At 32.9% G+C, this 21,512-nt stretch overlaps 1 protein-coding gene across 1 annotated transcript in view; it reads left to right on the top strand.

Annotated features, from left to right (window-relative positions):
* LOC124354550 (phosphatidylinositol N-acetylglucosaminyltransferase subunit Q) overlaps positions 1-7,720 on the top strand; it is a 41,843-nt gene extending 34,123 nt beyond the window's left edge. Inside the window, exons 5-6 of the mRNA XM_046805090.1 lie at positions 5,087-5,201; positions 7,486-7,720. Of these exons, the coding sequence (XP_046661046.1) occupies positions 5,087-5,201; positions 7,486-7,673 (303 nt within the window). The 3' untranslated portion in view covers positions 7,674-7,720. The remainder of the gene's footprint in view (positions 1-5,086; positions 5,202-7,485) is intronic.
* Positions 7,721-21,512: the final 13,792 nt, after the last annotated feature.

Below are 21,512 nucleotides of genomic sequence, written 5' to 3'. Positions count from 1 at the left end.
CAGGTTCCTGAATTACATCTTTGCTTGTAGTTTGTGTTTTATTTTTAATCGTTTTCCAATTACCATAGAGATGTAAATTCTTAGTCTCTGCAGGGCTGCCTTCCCTAATATGTATTTCTTGGAAGACTTCTGTAAGTCTTGGAGCCATCTCATATTCAAGAACTCGAATGCAACTTTATAATCATTATCAGATGGAGAGTTGTTTTCACATTGAGTTACCAGTTCCTCTCTTCTTTTAGAAATACATTTAGAATAATCTACTGAATTGGGATCACATGGATAAAGGCTACACGCATTGAAACCATGCTGAATTGTAGATTGTGTGATCGCCTGAAATGCCTCAGCAAACAGAGGAGCGAAGTTTACTTTCGAAACTGATTTAGTGGTTTATTGTTTATATTTCCTGATTGATTTTTTCCATGCGTTTTTCAAAGGCTTGAAGATTGCTACATCGCAAGGTTGCAGTATGTGGGTAGCATTTGGTAATAATCTGTTTTTCAACACAGAAGTTAAAAAGCTCCAAATTGATCTGTGACTTATGGCCATCCAAAAACACCAAGACAGGTAGCTGTACTTTAGAATCAACCAGCCATGGATACATTGAATTGGCCATGTACTCATAAAAAGTACCACTGACCATCCAACCTGAATCACTCCTCCCTATAGAAAATGTGGGAGGGACAGAGTCAACTATATCACGTGGCATCCTTTTGAAAGGATACACAATCATAGGCTGAACTACCTTGCCTGCTGCAGAAAATGTGCATAAAACTGTTATGCACTCTTTTTCTGGCCCAGGAGATATTTTGTAGAAGTTTTTATAGCTCTTTGGCCCAAGAACTTTACCTGATTTTGGGCAGGTACACATACCTGTTTCATCCAAATTAAAAATCCTGGTTGGATCATTTAAAATATCTTCTGCATTGACATCTTTTAAGTAGTTCTTCAATTCAGAAAACCACTCTCTTATCTGTGGTTCCGTTACAGAGGCTCTTGCCTTTGATATAATTTCCGTATTTTTCTTTGCAATGTTGGGGTGTCTTTTCAAAAAAAGTTCTAGCCATTTCTTTCCTGGCCGGCCGTCACTAAATGGAGTTTCTCTACCCTCGTCTTTTACTATTTTCTGCACAGTGTCCATGACTTTGTCAGCATGCATTGGAAAACCAAGTTTGGCTTTGGCCAAAATCCAGTCTTCCAGCTTTTCTTCTTCTTCGATTGACAGAACTGAAGGAGGGCCCATTTTTCTTTGAATTGGTGCATCAGAATGTAATTTTGAAATTAGTGTTCCTTTGGGAACACCATACAGTTTAGAAGCTTTTTTTGCAGAAATCCGTCCAGCCTTTACCTCTTGGATGGCTTTTTTTAGGGTTTCTAAGCTGTATTTAAACCTTACATACAGCCTTTTTGAGTTATTTTCCTCATTTCCAGAAGCGTTGTTGTTCTCTGCTTCAGCCATGACTCTGAAAAGAAAAGCTAAATTAAAATTGGAGTTAAGATATAATCAACTGAATTATTTTATTTTACTGTTGCCAGTAAATGACTGATTCTGATCCCATAAATGACCACCAACTTTAACCCCCAGTCATTTACTGGAAGAAGATGACTAAGGCATATTCCAGCTGATTGGTAAAAGTCTGCTGCTATTGAGCATTCTATAATAAACAGCTCACTTCAGAAAAAAAATAATAACTTGAATCCAGTGAATGACCGAAATGGTCATTCATTGGTTATTCCTAGGGATCCGATTTAGTATATGACCACCTGTTTTCACGTAAAAGGTTTGAGGTTATCTTGGTGAAATCACTTTCAGACCAAAGTATAGGCTTTGAATAACAATATAAATAGCTACAAACATAACAAAACTTCCTAGTTGTCTACAATAAATTATGTCAACACTTACCTGACATACGGGATTCTTATTGCTGGTGTAGTGATTAGTGGAAGTCGAACACACTGCTACTATCAAATAAATCAACCACTGCTTTCCCTCCAAAATGTTGTGGAACTGGATGCAGTCTAGAGAATGACCACAGATGTTTTTAATATTAGTTGTGATTGGTCAGGATGCTCTGTTTTCTTAATATTATTTTTTTTTTTATGAAAAACGGTCATTCACTGGGGGGTGGTCATTCACTGGTGCACTCACCCTAGTTGGCACACTTAGTATGGTTGGCAGAGGGTAGGCTTATCTCATCCTTCCAAATATGACACTTTAAATTATACACATTATTATACAAACTAGTGTTGAATACTAGTAATTTCTTCAGTGTAAAATATTTAAAAAAAGCCTATATTGCATTCACATGACTCTGGCACATACTGTGTTTGGAGCAGACTCCACATTTACTATGGGATCATAGAAACTTTGTTGGGCAAGGTTTCTTTTCTGCAACTGGCACACATTCAGGGACATGACTTTGGATGAGGTGAAATCTCTTACAGCAGAAGATCTTTATTGTTTGCTCTCATCATGGTGTTTCAAGTGATGTAGGATTGACTAACCAGTGCGAATTTTGAGAGAATGTAAACTCATTTTACTCTAAGTTAAACTACAAAATAATTTAGTTTGAGTTCAGTCACTTATGAACAAAAATAAACAGTTGTAAAGAACCTGCAAGCAGTGTTATAGAAAAAAATTCTCTTCAGAATTTGGTAGTATCACATAGACAAGCTCAGTAAGAGCAGAATTATCCATAATTTTTTATATAGATTCAGTAGAAAATGTGTTTAAATAAGGAGATGTGACTGAGCCATACCCATAGGTAGAATAACATGCCCACAACTAATGGCAAAGTAAATACATATTTTCAATATTTAGTTTTCAGTTTTACCAAAAGGTAGTCCGTCAGGTTAGAGAATGCAGAATTATTGTGTGATGATATAACTGGACATTGGCCCTTTTTCGATCAATTTCCAGTATTAAGTTGACTCGTCAGAAGCCTCTTAAGGGGAGGTAACCTTTAGGAAGCCACAATAAAATAGGTATGGTTTTGCCAAAGAGCTACATTTTTGTAACAACTTCTCCCAGACCCGTAGAGTCGAAATTTGTACATTTTTTAATATCATAAGGAATTGAAATATATTGAATTCAACGATCTTTGTTGTTACATACAAAATGAAACAGGAGTATTGCAAGAAATTGCATTGTAAACTGAAAACAAGAACAACAAATTCTAATATAAAAGGTAATCAAATAAAGACAAAATACTAAAAAAATTAATTTTAAAATTGTTCAAAAACAAAAGATGCAACGTTTGTACGGTTGTAACTGCATAAGTAGAGCGAAAATAACTTGTATCAGACACAACCACAGACAGGCTGGCTCTGTAACAGACAATGATTGAGTAAGCCAGCAACAATGTTTCCACCTTCACAATTTGAAGGTTGGAGTATGCCTGAGCTCTTATTGTCTGTTTATTATATTTTTACTCATCTTTGTACCTATCTTGTATAAAAATGTTGTTTTAATCGGATGGAATTTTGTGGTATTTTTGAACAGTTAAAACATTTAATGAGATCGTTTCATTCTTAAATAAAACTGTGTTTATAAAACTAGTGTAAAATTTCCTTGGAGAAATATTACTTGACAAAGTATTACCTACTTCTAGAAAACTAAATGTAAGAAGTAAAACAATTCAAGAAAAGTAGAATTTATAATGTACGGAGTGGATCAGATCAGATCAAGAGCTATTATGCATTGTCTTATTGGATAAGCTTCCTTTCTCCACCAAAATAAACCTAATGACATAATTTCATCTCATTTTAAAATAATTCCCTGAGGGAAATGCATTATAAATCTTGGAAGAGTTCATGTATTACACATTACACTATAATGCACATTCTATTTAGAACTGAGAATTCTCTTGAGAACAGCATATTTGAGTCTTCAGTTGGAGTCTTGTTTTAGTGTATTGCAGTTTCAAAATTATAAATATTTATATATGAATAAGGTAGAGACTAATGAGGAAAATAAAACTAGTTACATCCGGACTCTTAACGGTTTATTATATTGCAGAGTTAACAATAAAATAAGCTACCAAACAAAGCATACAGGTGGAAGGAAGGGAGTTAATAACTAGAAGGTAGTTTTAGCAGGAGTCATGCTAACTCACCAACTGTTGTTCTCGCTTCATGCCAGACACACAGGGCAAAACATCTAGCTTGGTCAGAGCTTCCAGGGCATCGATCAATGTCCATGGGTAGATGGGCCATCCGTGTGACTGCTATCACTTCACGAAACAATCACTGGAATCTGGTGCTCCACAGTGAATGAACATCAAAGTAGGAAAACAGACTTTGCTATTTTACCAACTGTAGAAATGATTTGAATTTTAACTGCAATTTAGTATGGATATGCTTATAATTTAGTCAAACGTGCTCTGTGACATTGTACGCTTTGTAAAAGTAATTGAAAATAAAGTGATTTGTAAACTCTGGAACATGTGATTCAAGGGCTTCCATATATCTCTTGACACTAATGGGTCACAACCGAGAGGACCTCCAAAGCGGCTCCAACACACTGCCAAGGGGACAGGGGGGCAACGAGACCCACACTTTGATGAAGAGAAAATGAGACCGATTATGCTAGGTGGTTTTGAGATGAGTTCCAAAGCGCCACTGCACTACCAGCGGGGTACAAAGGGATAATGTGATCCTCGCTTTGTTGAGAGCGAATGACCGCTTTACATTAGCTTATACCAGAACGAGTTCTGGAGCGGCATTGGCCTGGGCGTCCAGTAGACGCTTCTTTCAGACATACAGAGATCACACTATATAGGAGAATTATCGCCTTATCTGACGTCAGAGTTTAAACCAGTTTAGTGATTGTCTCAGCACCGAAAGTAGAAATGCCAAAAGAAACTATTCTAAGTAATGCAACTAAAACTTACTCTAACTAGACATAACTATAAAATTATACAATTAAGGTATTTAATTTACAATTCAACAAAACATTCATCACATTCAGCTATAATAAGCTTATTATCTGTTTGCGGATATGAATTCCATATAGTACAAACTACATGAATGCTTGATTAGACAGGCATAAGTGTTGGAGACGATTTTAATATGGGTCATGTTTATACAGATAAGACTTGTGCTGATAGCAGTTGGAGGGGTGCTGACACAGGCCAGGTTCGTGCTGAGTGCTCTGCCTCTCTACTCTACCATCCTGTGGCTCTGTGACTCCCCTGCGACCACTAGTGAGTATAAGTTCATACAGATGAGACTGGTGCTGACACAGGCAAGGTTTGTTCTGAGTGCTCTGTCACTCTACTCCACCATCCTGTGGCTCTGTGACTCCCCTGCAACCACTAGTGAGTATAGGTTCATACAGATGAGACTGGTGCTGACACAGGCATGGTTTGTTCTGAGTGCTCTGTCTCTCTATTCCACCATCCTGTGGCTCTGTGACTCCCCTGCAACCACTAGTGAGTATAGGTTCATACAGATGAGACTGGTGCTGACACAGGCATGGTTTGTTCTTAGTGCTCTGTCTCTCTATTCCACCATCCTGTGGCTCTGTGACTCCCCTGCAACCACTAGTGAGTATAAGTTCATACAGATGAGACTGGTGCTGACACAGGCAAGGTTTGTTCTGAGTGCTCTGTCACTGTACTCCACCATCCTGTGGCTCTGTTACTCCCCTGCAACCACTAGTGAGTATAAGTTCATACAGATGAGACTGGTGCAGACACAGGCAAGGTTTGTTCAGAGTGCTCTGTCACTGTACTCCACCATCTTGTGGCTCTGTGACTCCACTGCAACCACTAGTGAGTATAAGTTCATACAGATAAGACTGGTGCAGACACAGGCAAGGTGTGTTCTAAGTGCTCTGTCACCCTACTCCACCATCCTGTGACTCTGTGACTCCTCTGCAACCACTAGTGAGTATAAATTCATACAGATGAGACTGGTGCTGACACAGGCAAGGATTGAACATAGTAAGCTATGGCTTTCGTTACTATCAATAGATCTCTTAACCCTTCAAATGCCACTAGCATTAAGAATCAAAAGCTATTTTTGACGCATTAAGAATATGATTTCTCTTAGCACAACTATTTTTATTTGTTTGAACTAAAACATAGTAAATTTAAAGATAAAGATCCAAGGTTTCATATTATACTGTAAACCATTCTATAGTTTGTTACATTTTTCATTAGAAAATTTTAAATTTGGATGTTCACATTTCCGATTGTGATTTGTTGTGGTAATTTCCAAACACGCAAAAACTACAGGATGTTTTTAAAAATTCCCTATAGAGATTTTACACTCTACGTGATCGTAAGTGTTGTTATAGAAAAGAGTTATATTCTTGGCTTTCAGAAAAATTGTTTCAGTAGCCTTTAAGCAAATAAATGTTTATACAATAGTTGTTTGAAAAGGTTTAAAATGTTTACTTTGTCGTCTGGGAATAGTGAAAATAATATTGAAAGAAAGAAGAACTGCTCTAAGCAATATTATCGGTATTGAAGATAATGACTATTTTATTTTTGTTCTGTTGCACAAACACTGACTCACCTACTAGCTAGAAACAAGTGTCCCTGTTTTCTTCAAGGTTGATTTCTCGGTTGTTATCAAACCATTGTCAATACTTATTGCTATTTATTTGTATTTTTTAGACTTCATTTTTTAGTGTATATAAATAAACGTTTGTGTAGTGTTTTATAAATTAGTAAAGTGAAAGATTTTAAAATCTGTTTAAGGTTTAGTGAATTATTATCATTTTTGTGAAACTGTAGGTTGGCCTTACTATATTCATATAGGTTAAATATTTTTGGTTAGAGTAAATAATTTTTTTGTATATTTCATGTTAATTTTAAAATTAGTGGCATTAGGAATGTACTGGATAGTGAATCAGAAGACAAAGTTAGTTTTGTAGATATGAATGAAATCTTATCCAACTTGGATAAACTATTGCCTAATGAATTAATTGTGTGATCCTAATGACAGAAAAAATAAAAATAAAAATACATTGTTGTAAATTTAAATTTCAGTGTACTTTTTATAGGCATATAAATAATTTTTAGATCAAAACAAAATTGTTACCTAAAAACCTTTATTTTACAGTATTTAATTTTGTAAAAATAAAAAAAGTTGTTGCCACAGAACAAATCTTATACAACATACACTTCTATGAATATATTTTTTTTTCTTGAAAACATATTTACCTTTTTGACAAAAATAAGTTTGGAAGAAAGGTGTCTGTTATTTATAGAAAAATAATGATCAGTTCTAGGGTTAAACTATAATTGTTTGTATTTAAAGTTTGGCTTTATCTTGGATAGTTGGGAAATGGTGCAAGAAATATTAATTTCAACGATATTTTGTCGCATTACAGTGTTTTGAACTCTTGTATTTGCTGTAGTGAATTAATTTTCTTAATTCTTTATGCCTTTTTTAAAAACCTTTTCTACCATTATATGCTATAATTAATTATAAAATTAATGGGAGTGAAAGAGTGATACAACGCTTGTCTGTTCCCAGGTTCAGTGCGGCTTACACCCAAGTCTGTGACGACAGAACAGTTTGTGTTACAAGTTACCCCCGTGCAGTGCTCCTGGTGGCAGACTGTAAAAGCTTGTATGCCATTGCACATGTCACTTCCTCCACCTGTACACTGGGGACAACTCTGCTGGCACTTGCTCACAGGACGCCTGGTTTATCCTGTCTAACTGTAGTACCATGTTCTAGTGTATGTAAATAAAGCGCTTTACTTGCATTCTTCCTTGTTTTTTAATGAAAGCAAAGAGTTATGAAGATTTTCACCACCCCACGAAATAATTATTGACAAATTTCAGACAAATATCATGTTTTTTAGGGTCTTAGATTTTTTAAATTCAAAACTTTGAGGAGATTCTCTTTAAAGTAAAGGTGGACAATTTACTCAAAAATGTTTAATTGGAAACTTCTGAATTGTAAGAAACGGTTGGATAGAGAACGAAAAGTTTAATTTTCATATACATGTCTAGTAATGGATTAATCGTAATCTGTTCATAAACAATGTGAAATTAGATCTCAAGGCTCTGCCTTACATTGAAACTGATTATATTTGAGTATTTTCAAAATAAGTAGAATAATAAATAAAAAAGAAAATATTCAATGCTAGTTTCAGGGAAACAGTCTTAAATCGTACTTAACTAATACAATAACAGGGTGTCCAGCGTGCGAGAATTGCACTTAAATTTACTATGTACAGGAGAAATGCGGGATATGTACACAAATTTTGAGCAAAGTGCTTAAAAGTTAAAAATAAACTAAGCATGCTTAACACTGATTTTTTTGTGATCAAGTTCAAGGGTATTGTCTGTCTTCATGAAAGTGAGTTTAGAGGGGTGTGAGGTGAATTGACAGTTCAAGGCCACTTGCCACGAATGAAAGTGTGGCGTTGCGCCGGCCAATCAGTTTAGTCTGTCTGTATCTATAGTCTTTTTGTGGCGTGAACTGTAAAAAATAAGGTAAGTGTTTAATTATGTTACATACAATCAACTCTCAATAAAATTATCCATGATAATCAACGGCAATCCTACCACGGTTAGGTAACAACCCAAAAACAGTTTGAAACAAAGGGACCCATTAACAATTTTAAACTAGTAATTAATTGTTAAATAAAGGTTTCAGTTAAACATACCTAATAAGAGCATTTGAAAAACATTTATATCATCTGTTTAGTTGAGAATAAAAACAATTTCACAGTTTACCCATGAAAATTAATGAACAATGCACAATATTTACAATTTAACTTATAAGTTATGGTTTCTTATTATTTTGTTAGGAAATAGATCATAGTTTTTTGTGTTTTTGCCAGCTTTCTTCCTTATTATTGTCAAATGTAACTTCCATAAAATCAGTTTGTCACAAAGCAAACTGTCTTCCTGCCCCTCCTAATAACCTAACAATAGTGAAAGGTTGTGATTCGCGTACCTGTTACTTATTTGCATGATTTTCAAATCACAGTTATCGTTAACTGTTACCAAATGAAAGTAGCAGGTAAGAAATCGCGATTGCATAGGAGAAGGCATAGCTACACTCGCTGCCAGAGCTATAGCTACAGAATCAGAATACACTAAGAATCAGCAGCGGCTGGGCTCAGTATATTCAAGAAACATTCTAAATATACTGAAGTTCAAATGCAATTAATGAAACAAGTTGTTCACCATATATATCATTTAATTTTTATAATATACGAAAATATGTATTCCTTTAGTTATAATATGTAACTTGTATTATACAGAAGAAATATTATCATAATTTATTTATTAGGTATCAGTATACTTTATAAATAATTTAATAGTTATATTTTACAAAATATGTATTTTTTTTGTTATAACACATAATTAAACTGATATAACAACTATGTTCCTTCTCCCGATTTATCATTATATAATATATTTAGTTTGTCATACAATATTCGAAAAATCTATGCAGTAGTTAAGCTTTTTATTGAATAATGTGTTTTTAAGTAACCAATAAACCATTAACTTGTGTTTATTCTGGAGAACCGTAATACCAGATGGCTAAAATGAGAAATAAATTCAGAAGGTAAGAAATTGCAGCAGCACAGTCGGCGGATCAGTAATTTCGCTCATTACTTATTTTGCTCATCAACCTTCTATTTATAATTTGTCATTGTCACTTTTTTCTGCTACTTTTACATTCAAGATGACATAGGCCTATATGAAAATGTGTTGTTTGCACCATTAAGTCATGTCAAACTTTAAATGAGCTGTGATATACTATTAAATGACATAAAGGCATAATAATGATTATGGCTTAGAAAAGTAAAGATACCCTATGCCTATTAAATTAGCATAGTCGTAGTTAACAGGTTTGTGGCACAAAACAGCTGTTGAGATTTTTTGAGAATCAATTGGTCGTAAAGCAAAATTTTGACACAGCGTTACATAACTATTAAACCTCAAAAATCAATTGCTTGAAATTTGTTCACAAAATTTGTCTGGTTCTCCAAGAGATTTTAATATTAGTAATATATCTCCCTCCCTATAAAAGCAAGTGAAGAGAAGTCTGACTCCTTTGAAGAAAATAAAACTTTGCAAAACATTGTGTGTAAATCATCATTCAAATATGCAAGTTAGTAAAATAATAATGACTCAATGGTTTGTCATTGCAAACGCTGAATTTTAATCATTTATTAGTACATGTGCCTTACAGTCGAGTGGAAGGACTGACTATACAGACCAAAAAAGTCATTTCTGCCTGGCCGAATTTAACTACACACGCAGATTTTTAGGACACAATCTGCACTGAATTTCAGTCTACCAAACTGTCACAATCTGCACTGTAAAACAATACGAGCGTTTGTTAGGCAGACAAACAATTATCTATTTTGTTTTAGTATCAAAATGGACAAGGAAGAAATTGTTTGTGTCAGTGCATTTGCTGAGTTGTCTACATTATGTGGTAAAGTTTTGATCGGCATATAACTTTAGTTAAAAAACGTTCCTTTTATTTTAATTGCTAAATTTATTATAGATGGCATCCTACAGAGCTAGTTGTTAATCCACTTACACAATAAACTTTTCTGTAACGAATGTAACATAACCAAAGCTACAAAACAACAATAACCTTTGACCTGATTTCTTTTTACTTATTCAATCTAAAACTGCCTGGAGCCAATGCGCACTGACATTCTGCTAAGATTGTCCTATTAATTTATTTACAATTTAATTGTTGACAACAGAATATTTTCCAATTAAAGTGAACAATATTACAAAATGCTTAATATACGATAAAACATTCCAATAAATGACAAATTTTTATTTGTGTGAGGCCTTTCGTGCTCAATGAACACATTGTCAGACCCACATAACTGAAATAAAAGTAAAGTAATAATACAAACAATTTAGACTTAAATAAAAACATATGTCTTGAAAAATACAAAGAGATAATATTTTAAAGGCCAGGAAGTATGTCTACTGTATATGTAAAAATTAATATTTGATTAGATTAAAGGCAGTAACAGTGAATTTTGTAGAGGTCCAGGCTCATTATTTACTCAATAATTTTGGTTCTTCTGCATAAAAATAGTTTCGTAAGCATCGAGGAATTTGTTGTTTTTTGATTTATTTTAATAATTTTACATGTGAAAAGCAGTGTCCAGTATGAAGTGCATGTTTCGCCATGGCCGATCTTTCCTTTTGTTGATACTTCAGACATGCTTTTATGTTCCTTTACTCTGTTTTTTATCTTCCTTTTGTTTGGCCAATGTATTTTAACCCTTCCCGGGTCAATGTTGGTTATATACGCTTAACTTAACATTTCCCGGGGGTCATAAGCGTATATTTACGCATACACTTATTTTGGCCAAGCGTCAAATGCGTGTATATACGCATAATCACGTTTTATGAATATCCTTATTGTTTGCAGTTGTCAGCTATTCCAGCTAATCGGGAACATAATATAAGTAGTTTGGCGGCAGTATGGTTGGGGTGGGGGTGCCGGAGTGGCTTGAGCTGCTTGGGGGGGGGGGGGGGGGGGGGGAGGTGCTTTAGCGGCAACTGAATGAAGGTCATTGTCTGTTGCCTCTTTGTTTACTGAGTCTCGCTCTCCACTTGGCGTACTGAACTGAAGTTGTTAGGTTGCTTCATACTCGATCATACCTATTGAATTGATGTAGATGAAATTTATAATGTACGTTGCCTTAGAATAAGTCATGAATATTTTATTCCTACATCCCACCCCAGTTGTACTCTAAAAAAAGTAAATTTGCAATCAGTTCTGTAGTTATTGAGTGAAGTAGTTTGGTGGCAATAAGGTAGGGGAAGGTTTTGCCGGAATGGCTCAGGCTGCTTGGTGGGGGGAGGGGTTTTAGCGGCAAGTCAAGGTCATTGTCATTGTCGGCTGCCTGCCTCTTTCTTTCTCATGGCTCTGCACGCACCCCGCGTACCACGGCTAGACGGAAAACTTCATCTCATGGAAAGAGACGCAAAGGGTCATCGATGCCATGTCTGCTACAAAAAATATCTGCGAAAAAAGAAACGATCTATTTTTGTAAAACGTGTGTCAACAAACCATTCCTTCACCCAGATAGCTGTTTCGAAGCTTATCATAACATGGATGACTATGTGAATGGACAGTGTTATGGACTTTGTTATATGATTAGTTTTTACTTTATTTGTTTTTGTATGTTAACCCTAATCATGTAATACATACTTATTTTTAATCATATAAAATGTTTTTTATTACGCTAAACCTAAACATCAATTATATTTATATACGCATGTCAATTCGTAGAAAGGGTCAATGACGCTTATATACGCATAATAGTCCCATCACACAAAAAAAGTGTGGGAAAAAATTATTTATGGATAGATTTCTATTTTTCCATGACAGGTTAAGCAATTTTAAAATCAAATTGAGCAGTTTTGGTAGAAAAATTTTTTTTACCCTAACATATGAATAATAGGCAATCTAAGGTTACAGTAAGTTGACCCTGGAGAAGGTTTAAATTACAGTTGTCACAATTAATTTGATAGATTCCAGATTTTTCATCATCATCTATTTTATTCTTTGGATTTCCTAATATATTTTTTAGTTTTATTTTGGAATTTGAGGATACGTTAATACTGGCATGTGTTTTTAAAACTTTTAGCAATTTCTGTAGTTTTAAATTGTTGTAAGAAACAGATATTAGTGCAGTCATTGAAGCATTATTGCTCCGAATTTTTTTACTGTGAACCGAATTGCATACAATTTTGGAATTAGGTTCATCTTACTCTTAACTTCAAAAGTGAAAATAATTGGAACTCCGCAACCACCCTGGGGGTGGTTGCCACCCCTTCTCGGGGTGGGGTGAATTTTTTTGTTTCAAAAATAACCTCGGATATCGATAGAAGGCATCATTTTAAGCAAAAAATCGTTTTATAAAGTTTTTTGAAAAATCCAATACTTTTCAAGTTACTGGCAATTGAAAATTAGCAATTTTTTTCAACGTTTTTTCATCGGCTTTTTGCAAATATCTCAAAAAATAAACGTTTTATCGAAAGTTTTATAAAAAACAAAATTGTAGCAGGTAATAAAATGAACAATTTGGTTTTTTATAAAGTATTCTAAGTGCAATATTAAGCTAGATATTAAAGATCAAAGCCGTTTTTTTATTTTGTCTGAAATTTAATCGATGTTGTCAATGCCATCTAGCGCGAGCAGATGCATTTTTAGGCATTCTAATAAAAGAGAGTTTTTGTAGTGCTTGAAATAAGCTTTAAAATGAGCATTATTAAACGTCTTTTGCACGTAAAGTAAGTGAGCTGTATTGCAAATAAGAGGAGCATCTAATGTTTTTTTTTCTTTGAAATCAATGGGTTTTATAAGTGCCATTTCCACAAAAATTAAAATTAATCGTATTCCGCCTAGAATTAACTTTATTATAAAGAGTTTGATCGATTGTATCAGTTTTGCTGCTTCTGGACACATATTTTTTTCCAAAAAGTCACGATTAAAAAAAATTTTCAAATTAAAAAAAAAAACACCTCTTTTCATAATATCTAAAAAAATGACTACAGATATGTATAAAAGTGTAGGGATGACAAATTTTAGGTATTTTTCTGACAAACAATTTGGTTTTTTTTGTTTTTTCTGACACACAAAAATTGACCCTCTCTTAAGCCCTTTAACCCTTCACCGTTTGTGTGAAAAAAGGTTTTTTTACTATATATTGCAATGAAGGATGTTGTAGCTCTCATAAATTACCTTAAAATGGGTTTTTATATAAATTGTGATGGCATAAAAATTGAAGGAGTTGTGGTCCAAAACTTTTCATATTTTTTTCTACTTCGTAAGTGAACATTTCGGAGTGTGAATATTTGGAGCAATGTGAAAGTACGCAGCATAATAGAGACCCCAAAACTATTGTAATGTGTATATATATATATACATAATATGGGCTCATATATTTTGGAAACGTAGGCATGAATACATACCAACGTTCTTATATGTATATATAACACATTTGAGTTAATTTTATATAATTTGTAAATTTCTTATTCAATAAAAGGCAATTTGTTACTCTAAATTAAATTGTTTTTAAATATGTAATCATATATATTTACTGTTTTTAATTTAGGGGTAATTTTAAGGGTAGAAAAGCTTAAGAATATGATAATCATTTTCGAGAGTTGTGGAGTAATATTTAAATCCTTCTCATTTTATAAAAAAAATGTTAACAATTTTTTTATCAAGGGGTAGTTTTCAAGGGTTTGAAAGGGGATTAAAAATTTGATAATTAATTATAGAGAATATAAAATATTACTTTACTCTATACTTACATCTTTTTATGTCATAACCATCAAGTATTTTTTTGTGATTTTTTCAATTTAGGGGTTTGTTTGCAAGGGTTGTAAGATTTTCAAGGGGTTGAAAATGATTTTAATATGAGGTAACTTGTGTTAGAAAACACTTTACAATTTCACCACTTACTATTAGACATGTGTTCTAGCGATAAAATGGGCTCAATGTCAATTTTTACATTAAGGGGTTGTTTTACACCCCTTAAAAAATAATAGGCGGAGTTCAGATCATTTTCACTTTTGAAGTTAAGGGTAAGATGAGCCTAATTCCAAAATTTCATGCAAATCGGTTTCACAGTAAAAAACTTCGGAGGTAAGACCGTATTTTTCGCTTCAATGACTACACTATATCCATTTTTCAGGTTCTTTGCGTTTAGTCTGATAGAGAGTTGTTCTAGAATTTCTTTCAATAATTTTCTTTTTTATCATGTTGTCAATCATTTCCATTTTGTAACCATTAAATAATGCAATTTCTTTAATTTTCTTTACTTCCTTTTTTATAATTTTAAATTGATAGAGGGGTATGTAAGAGCCTGTGGATTAAACTGTGAAAAGCTGCTCTTTTTTTGTGAAGGGGATGAAATGAGTCAAATGGGATAAATCTGTCGTTTTTTGTTGATTTTCTATATATATCAAAATTCAAAATGGCCAGTTGTATTTTTTTGTAATTAATAAATCTAGAAATGGGAGTTGATTGTTATGTTCTATTTCACAAGTAAATTTTATAGAAGGGTAAAATGAGTTGAGCGAAATAATAAAATCTTGAAGATTTCGTTTCTTGTCAAAAACAGCAAATATATCATCTACATATCGCTTTCAGATTCTTGGAAAATAATCCATTGTTTCTTTTGCATGAGTTTCAAATTTACTGCGAAATATGTTGGCGATAAAACATGAAAGGGGATTTCCCATGGCAGTACCATAACACTGTGTGTAATATTTGTCTCTAAATTGAAACACATTTTGTGACATGCTAAGATTGACTAAATTAATGTACTCTTTAACAATAGTTTTTTTTCTAAATTTATGGAAATCAGCCAGTCCTCGATGATTTGTATGCTATCTTTAATAGGTACACTAGGATAAAGAGATTGAACATCAAATTATACAAGATATTCGTCTTGTTCGATCTTAATATCTTTTATAGAATTTAAGAAATCATATCTATCTTTAATGGAAAAAGTTGGGGGGAATTCAAATTGTTGAAACTCTTGCACTAACCATTTTGATATAAAATAGAAGGTGAATTTATACACAGAAACTATGGGCCCTCATTAAGTTTCCTGGTTATGTATTTTAGGAAGACAGTACGATCTTTGTATAATTGGATTTGATACTGTGAGTGATTTTGAAATTTCTTTTGATATTATTGTCTTGCAGTGTTTTAATGAAGCTGTTACCGACGCAATTTGTTGATTTTAGAGGAAGGATTTTTACGTAAGGGACCATTTTGAAGCATATTTTCCCACTCTTGAATAATATTCACTTTTATCTAATATATAGCAATTGTGTTACTTTTGTCCGCTTTAAGGTAGAAAACATCTTTGCTTTTTTAATGATTTTATTACATTATTGTTATTTATTCTAAAGACATCTTGAGATGATTTTGAATGACTTTTTGTACATTGTTTAGTTTTAGCTTTAAGAAGAGCTGAATTTATATCACTTCTAATTGCATTTCTTCTTTGATCATTATTTAAAAATTTTACGTTTGATTCAACATCAAGAAATACATCTTCATGTTTGTTAAAAGGTTTTTATGCCGTAGTTTAAACCTTTATTCAATATTGATAAACTCTGCAACCGTAAATGTGTATGATGACAAATTTTTAACCAATGTATCTTTGGAAGTATTACTTTCAGGTAGTATTTTTATGCTTATATTTTTGCCGAGCAGTATATTGAACTTCTTTTCTAGTTTATGTTTGTATTCAATACTTTCTAAGATCATTGTATATTTCATTTGAAAAAATGGGAAATTCAACGCTATTCAAATTTTTTAGTGATCTCTAGATGGAGTTCAAAAATGCTTGAAGATCAAAATTTGATTGTTTTGAATATAAAGACTTAATTTCAAGATTTAACCAGTTAATTTTAGCATTATGAAGAACTTTTTTTCTGTGACAGAATTCTTTATAGGAATCGATATTTTAATAAATTTAGGAAATATTATGTTTTTCTTACACTTTTTTAGAAATTGTATATCATTAGATAATAATCTTACTTTTTTTCAGTTGATGTAGTTTGTTGAGCTGAGGACTTGAGTGTCGATGAATTCATTTTACCTGCTTCTTCTTATTGGAAACTAAAATGCTTAATATATGATCAAACACTCCAATAAATGACAAAATTTTTATTTGTGTGAGGCCTTTCGTGCTCAATGAACACATCGTCAGACCCACATAACTGAAATAAAAGTAAAGTAATAATACAAACAATTTAGACTTAAATAAAAACATATGTCTTGAAAAATACAAAGAGATAATATTTTAAAGGCCAGGAAGTATGTCTACTGTATATGTAAAAATTAATATTTGATTAGATTAAAGGCAGTAACAGTGAATTTTGTAGAGGTCCAGGCTCATTATTTACTCAATAATTTTGGTTCTTCTGCATAAAAATAGTTTCGTAAGCATCGAGGAATTTGTTGTTTTTGATTTCTTTTAATAATTTCACTTGTGAAAAGCAGTGTCCAGTATGGAGTGCATGTTTCGCCATGGCCGATCTTTCCTCTTGTTGATACTTCATAAACCAGAAAACTTAATGAGGCCCATAGTTTCTTGTATAAATTCACCTTCTTATTTTATATCAAAATGGTTAGTGCAAGAGTTCCAACAATTTGAATTCACCCCAACTTTTTCCATTAAAGATAGTTATGATTTCTTAAATTCTACAAAAAATATTAAGATCGAACAAGACGAATACCTTGTATCATTTGATGTTCAATCTCTTTATCCTAGTGTACCTATTAAAGATAGCATACAAATCATCGAGTTTCCAATAAGAAGAAGCTGGTAAAATGTAATATTACAAAAGACAAACTAAATTGCTCACTACATTATTATATTTATTAAAAAAAAATAGTCTTAATATGTACATAACAAAAAATAACAAAACAAAATACTTAGCATAAAAAGAAGGCTAGGTGAGCTAAATGTATTCAAACCTCAAACTAGTTTACACAAGGAAAACAATTATTGAAAGGTGTTTCTGATGTCGAAATGATGTAAAGAGTTCGTGTTGTTGAGCTTCTTCATCTCCGAATATTCATTGTATGTCTTCAGACAAACATGACTCCATATTTCAGGAGTCAAGTTTGTAGTAGCATAGGAATCCACATGTTGTGCTAAGAGGAAGGTAAACTATAGCTGAAATCAAAATTTGCAAGGAAAACAAATCAGGTGGTTTGATTAGACAAACTTCATTCTTTTCTGTGTAAAAAGGATGCTGAATAAAGCAGTGCAAAGTTATCTGCAAGCAAGTTCTCAATGTTCATATAATTTATGGTACCTCAGCAGTAGGCTTATTATATGTAGAGAAAAGGAAAAGATCTATTTTTGGTATATTCGTATTTTTACATTAAATTAAATACATTATTACATTGTAACATATTTATTACTGTGCTCACTGTATTCGGTAATCCTAATGATATGGCTGATATTATGGATGAAATCAAACATATTGTTTTTCTGATTTTAAAATGATATCTTCTCAAATACATTTAACCATTTCTCGAATACAGTTCACTTATCTTAAATTAATTTCATGCCTTTCCAGATGCAACTGACTATTCTGAACAACATGTGTTGCTATCTAAAATACATATAACTATTCTCAAATACAATTGATATTTTCTAAAACTAATTTTATTACTTTTCCAATAAAAGGAGAAAAGGAATAGTGTTTTCATTTTTAAATTTTTTCCCTCAAGTAACGTTTTCTTTTTGACCAATCAATTTATTAATTCTTCCAGCAGCTTCCTTTTTAACACCTCTATTACAAAAATAAGTGCAGACTTGCGGTAATACAAGGACTTAAATACAGAACTACAAGCAAAATATTTACAAAAATACGATAATTTGTCAATCAAGTTAACTATTTACGGTTTTAAAAACACAAAAAAATATGTTTTAGTAATCAGTAATTTGTGTACTGCTGACTAATCAATAAAGTACGTGATGGATCTCTGCAGATTCGATTGTCGAATCCTGATGATCAATCTTCAAATCCCGAGTTTTTGTTGAAGAGTCAGTGGATTTGAGATTGGATTTCAGCACACCACTACTTTTAACCAAGACATTAAAAGAACCTTCCACTTTAAAGTTGACATTTCCATCTAAAGAAAAACAAAATCCAGCAACATCAAAATTAAAAATTCCAGACTTTTTCTTGAGTTATCCATAGTTAAGAAAATTCCCTCAGAATTCCTGGTTTCCTTGATCATAGGAACCCTGGATATCTTTCACAGGATAACTCTTCTTTCATAAATTTCTTCCAAATAAAACTCACAAGTGGAATAAAAGTATTTAAAATTTGTGTCAAAAAAGGGTGTACATGCAATGTAAATCATAAAAGGAGCAGGACAATAGCTGAAGTCTACTTAATTTTAGCGTTGTGAGTCATTATGAACCAAATGAACGATTATTTGGACAAAGGCCATATACCCATGTTTTCCGAAGAGAAGAGGGCAGAGCTCTTGGAGGCAGACAGGTACTAGAGATTGAGAGCTCCCAAAACTGCCAGATGCTGCTGAAGGCCAGGACCAGGACCACCAGTGCCTAGGACTTGCTGAGTGAGCACTGGGAAGCTACTGAAGGTCAGGTAGCTGCTGAAATCTGGGATGTACCAGAGGTCAGGAACTGGAGGCTTCTAGAGCCTGATAGCTTTCAGGGACTAGAAACTAATAGTTTGAAGAGATTGGTAGCTCTTAGAGGTGAGGATATTTCAGAAACTGAGAGCTTTGTAGATTGTTTAAAATTAGTTTGATGTACATTCCTGTGGCTATTAAGGAACCAGGTGGTTTAGTGATATTCTAAATATTGTGGCTGGTGAGCCAAAAGGTTTTTTTGAATGTTTGTTATCAATACAGCACATCAGCTGTGATTTTGTAAAATCGAGTAATTGGCATCAAAATGATTTGTTATAATTATACATAAATAAATGTATTGTTTTATGAAATATTACATAGCAAACAGTGATTTTTTCCCTTTTGATTGGTTAATGTTAATATTTACTACACTTAATCAGTATAGTACAAAATAGGATTGTAAAATGGCTTGTACCAATAGCAACTGGAGTAAAAAGTTGTAGTAGTTTATAAAAGAAAAGTTTCTTACGTTTCTGAAGTAGCAATAGACCCATATCACTTCTGACACCGTTTTACAACAGCATCTTATCCACCTGCCTAGTCTTTTTAAGTCCATTTCTGAAGTAGAAATACTCTTTCAAGATTTTTATTACTTGGTAGTCCTCAAAAGATGGCCTCATACTACAAGTAACTCAATATGACTGTGATAAAAAAAAAAACAAAACAAAAGTATATCCCCCCTACATATAAGTCATAAGGCTAAGTGCAAAGCCTTTAGCAGATATGGTAATTCTAAGTAAGCCCATTAGCTGATTATATCCCAACAAATTTGACAAGATAAAGGCACTGATTTGTAATGATTATTTTACCTAATTCTATTACTTTGTCGGAGGCCATGCAATAGAGAAGTGAAGATGAGTATTTATTGTTTAAATTTAATTAATTTTGTTGCAATCAGATGTTGTGCTGATGTTGTTTATTTATTTAATTCAAACACCTATTTCTTAAATAAGAATTTAACTTTCAAGGACAAACCCAGGACACCATAATTTTTAGTTTCCTCAACAGAACAGATCAGAACCAGAAGACTTTATTCTTAGAGTACAGAATTGGTGTCAATAAACATTAGATAATTAATGTACAAAAAGGAGCACATAAGCACAATGTTTTATAGTCATTTAAACTGAGCAGTGAGCCAGGAATTTGTTCATTGTGTAAAATGATCTCTCTTCAAGCCATTTTCGCAGCATTGTCTTCAGCACCTTAATATTAAGTGTCTTTAGCTCCGCAGGAAGTACATTGAAGAGCTTTGCCACCACATATGAAGGTTTCTTTTTAAACAGGGCACTTCTGTGGGATGAAATAATGAAGTCCTCTGCGTTTCATGTAGGCCGTTCATGAAAATCTTTTTTTTTTTGTAAGTCAAAATTGCAGGCAAGTGAAATGACATGAAGTATATACAGGGTTGTAACAGTCAGTATGTTAATATTCTTGTAAGTTTCACTACAGCTGTCATAAGGCAGTATGTTAGCTATGATTCTCGGCTTTACTATGTAGAACCATGATTCTTTGCAGATTTTCTAAGAACTGTTTTCCCATAGGACTATACCATACTTAATGCAAGGCTCTTATGATTTATACAAAAGATTTTGCTGAGGCCATAAAACCCCCCTCAAAGTTGCTTTATTATGTAAAATATAAATAATATTATCAAGACAATAAGGAATTGCTGCATATGTTAATAATTTACTTTTCATAAAACCATGTTTACAAATACTGTTATTATTTCAAAAATAAAGGCACCACTGAGATGGGACAGTAGTTAGCTACCAATTAAATGTAAATAACCCGATTTAAAAAACTGGAATTATTTTACTTATTTTGAAAATATTAAAAAAATTCCAGACTAAGTAATAGATTTATCAAATATGTAAATACTTAACTGAGTAGTAGAACACATTTATTTAAAAAGAAGCAAGATATTTCATCTAGACCAAACTGCAAGTGGATTCTAGTGATTTTGTGAGAAAGGTCTTTATTATTGGCTGAGTGTTAGCGAATCACTTGAGGAGCTGGTAAAATTTTATTTCTGTGTCTGCAGGATATCTCGAAAACAAACTAATCTATAGGCTTGAAATTGTGCATTAAGCTTATATATGAGAAGCACTAAGTTTGATTATGATGCATGCCACTCCTTGTAATTTGGCTGAGCGTTAGTGAATATTTTTACATTGGTTTTATGGATAACCACTATGGCAAAGAGAAAATAGCAAAATAAATAATTTTTAAATAATCCTGCATACAAACCTTCAAGTCTACAGCTTATTTCATACTCGAGATGTCCTGCGGATAGAATTTTCCATCCCCGCAGGCAAAGAGAAACTATGTCAGCCTACTGAACC

Source organism: Homalodisca vitripennis, chromosome 2 (assembly GCF_021130785.1).
Source record: "Homalodisca vitripennis isolate AUS2020 chromosome 2, UT_GWSS_2.1, whole genome shotgun sequence".
NCBI lineage: Eukaryota > Metazoa > Arthropoda > Insecta > Hemiptera > Cicadellidae > Homalodisca > Homalodisca vitripennis.
The sequence above is the reverse complement of the archived record's forward strand: the minus strand, read 5'-3'. Positions and strand labels throughout refer to the sequence as shown.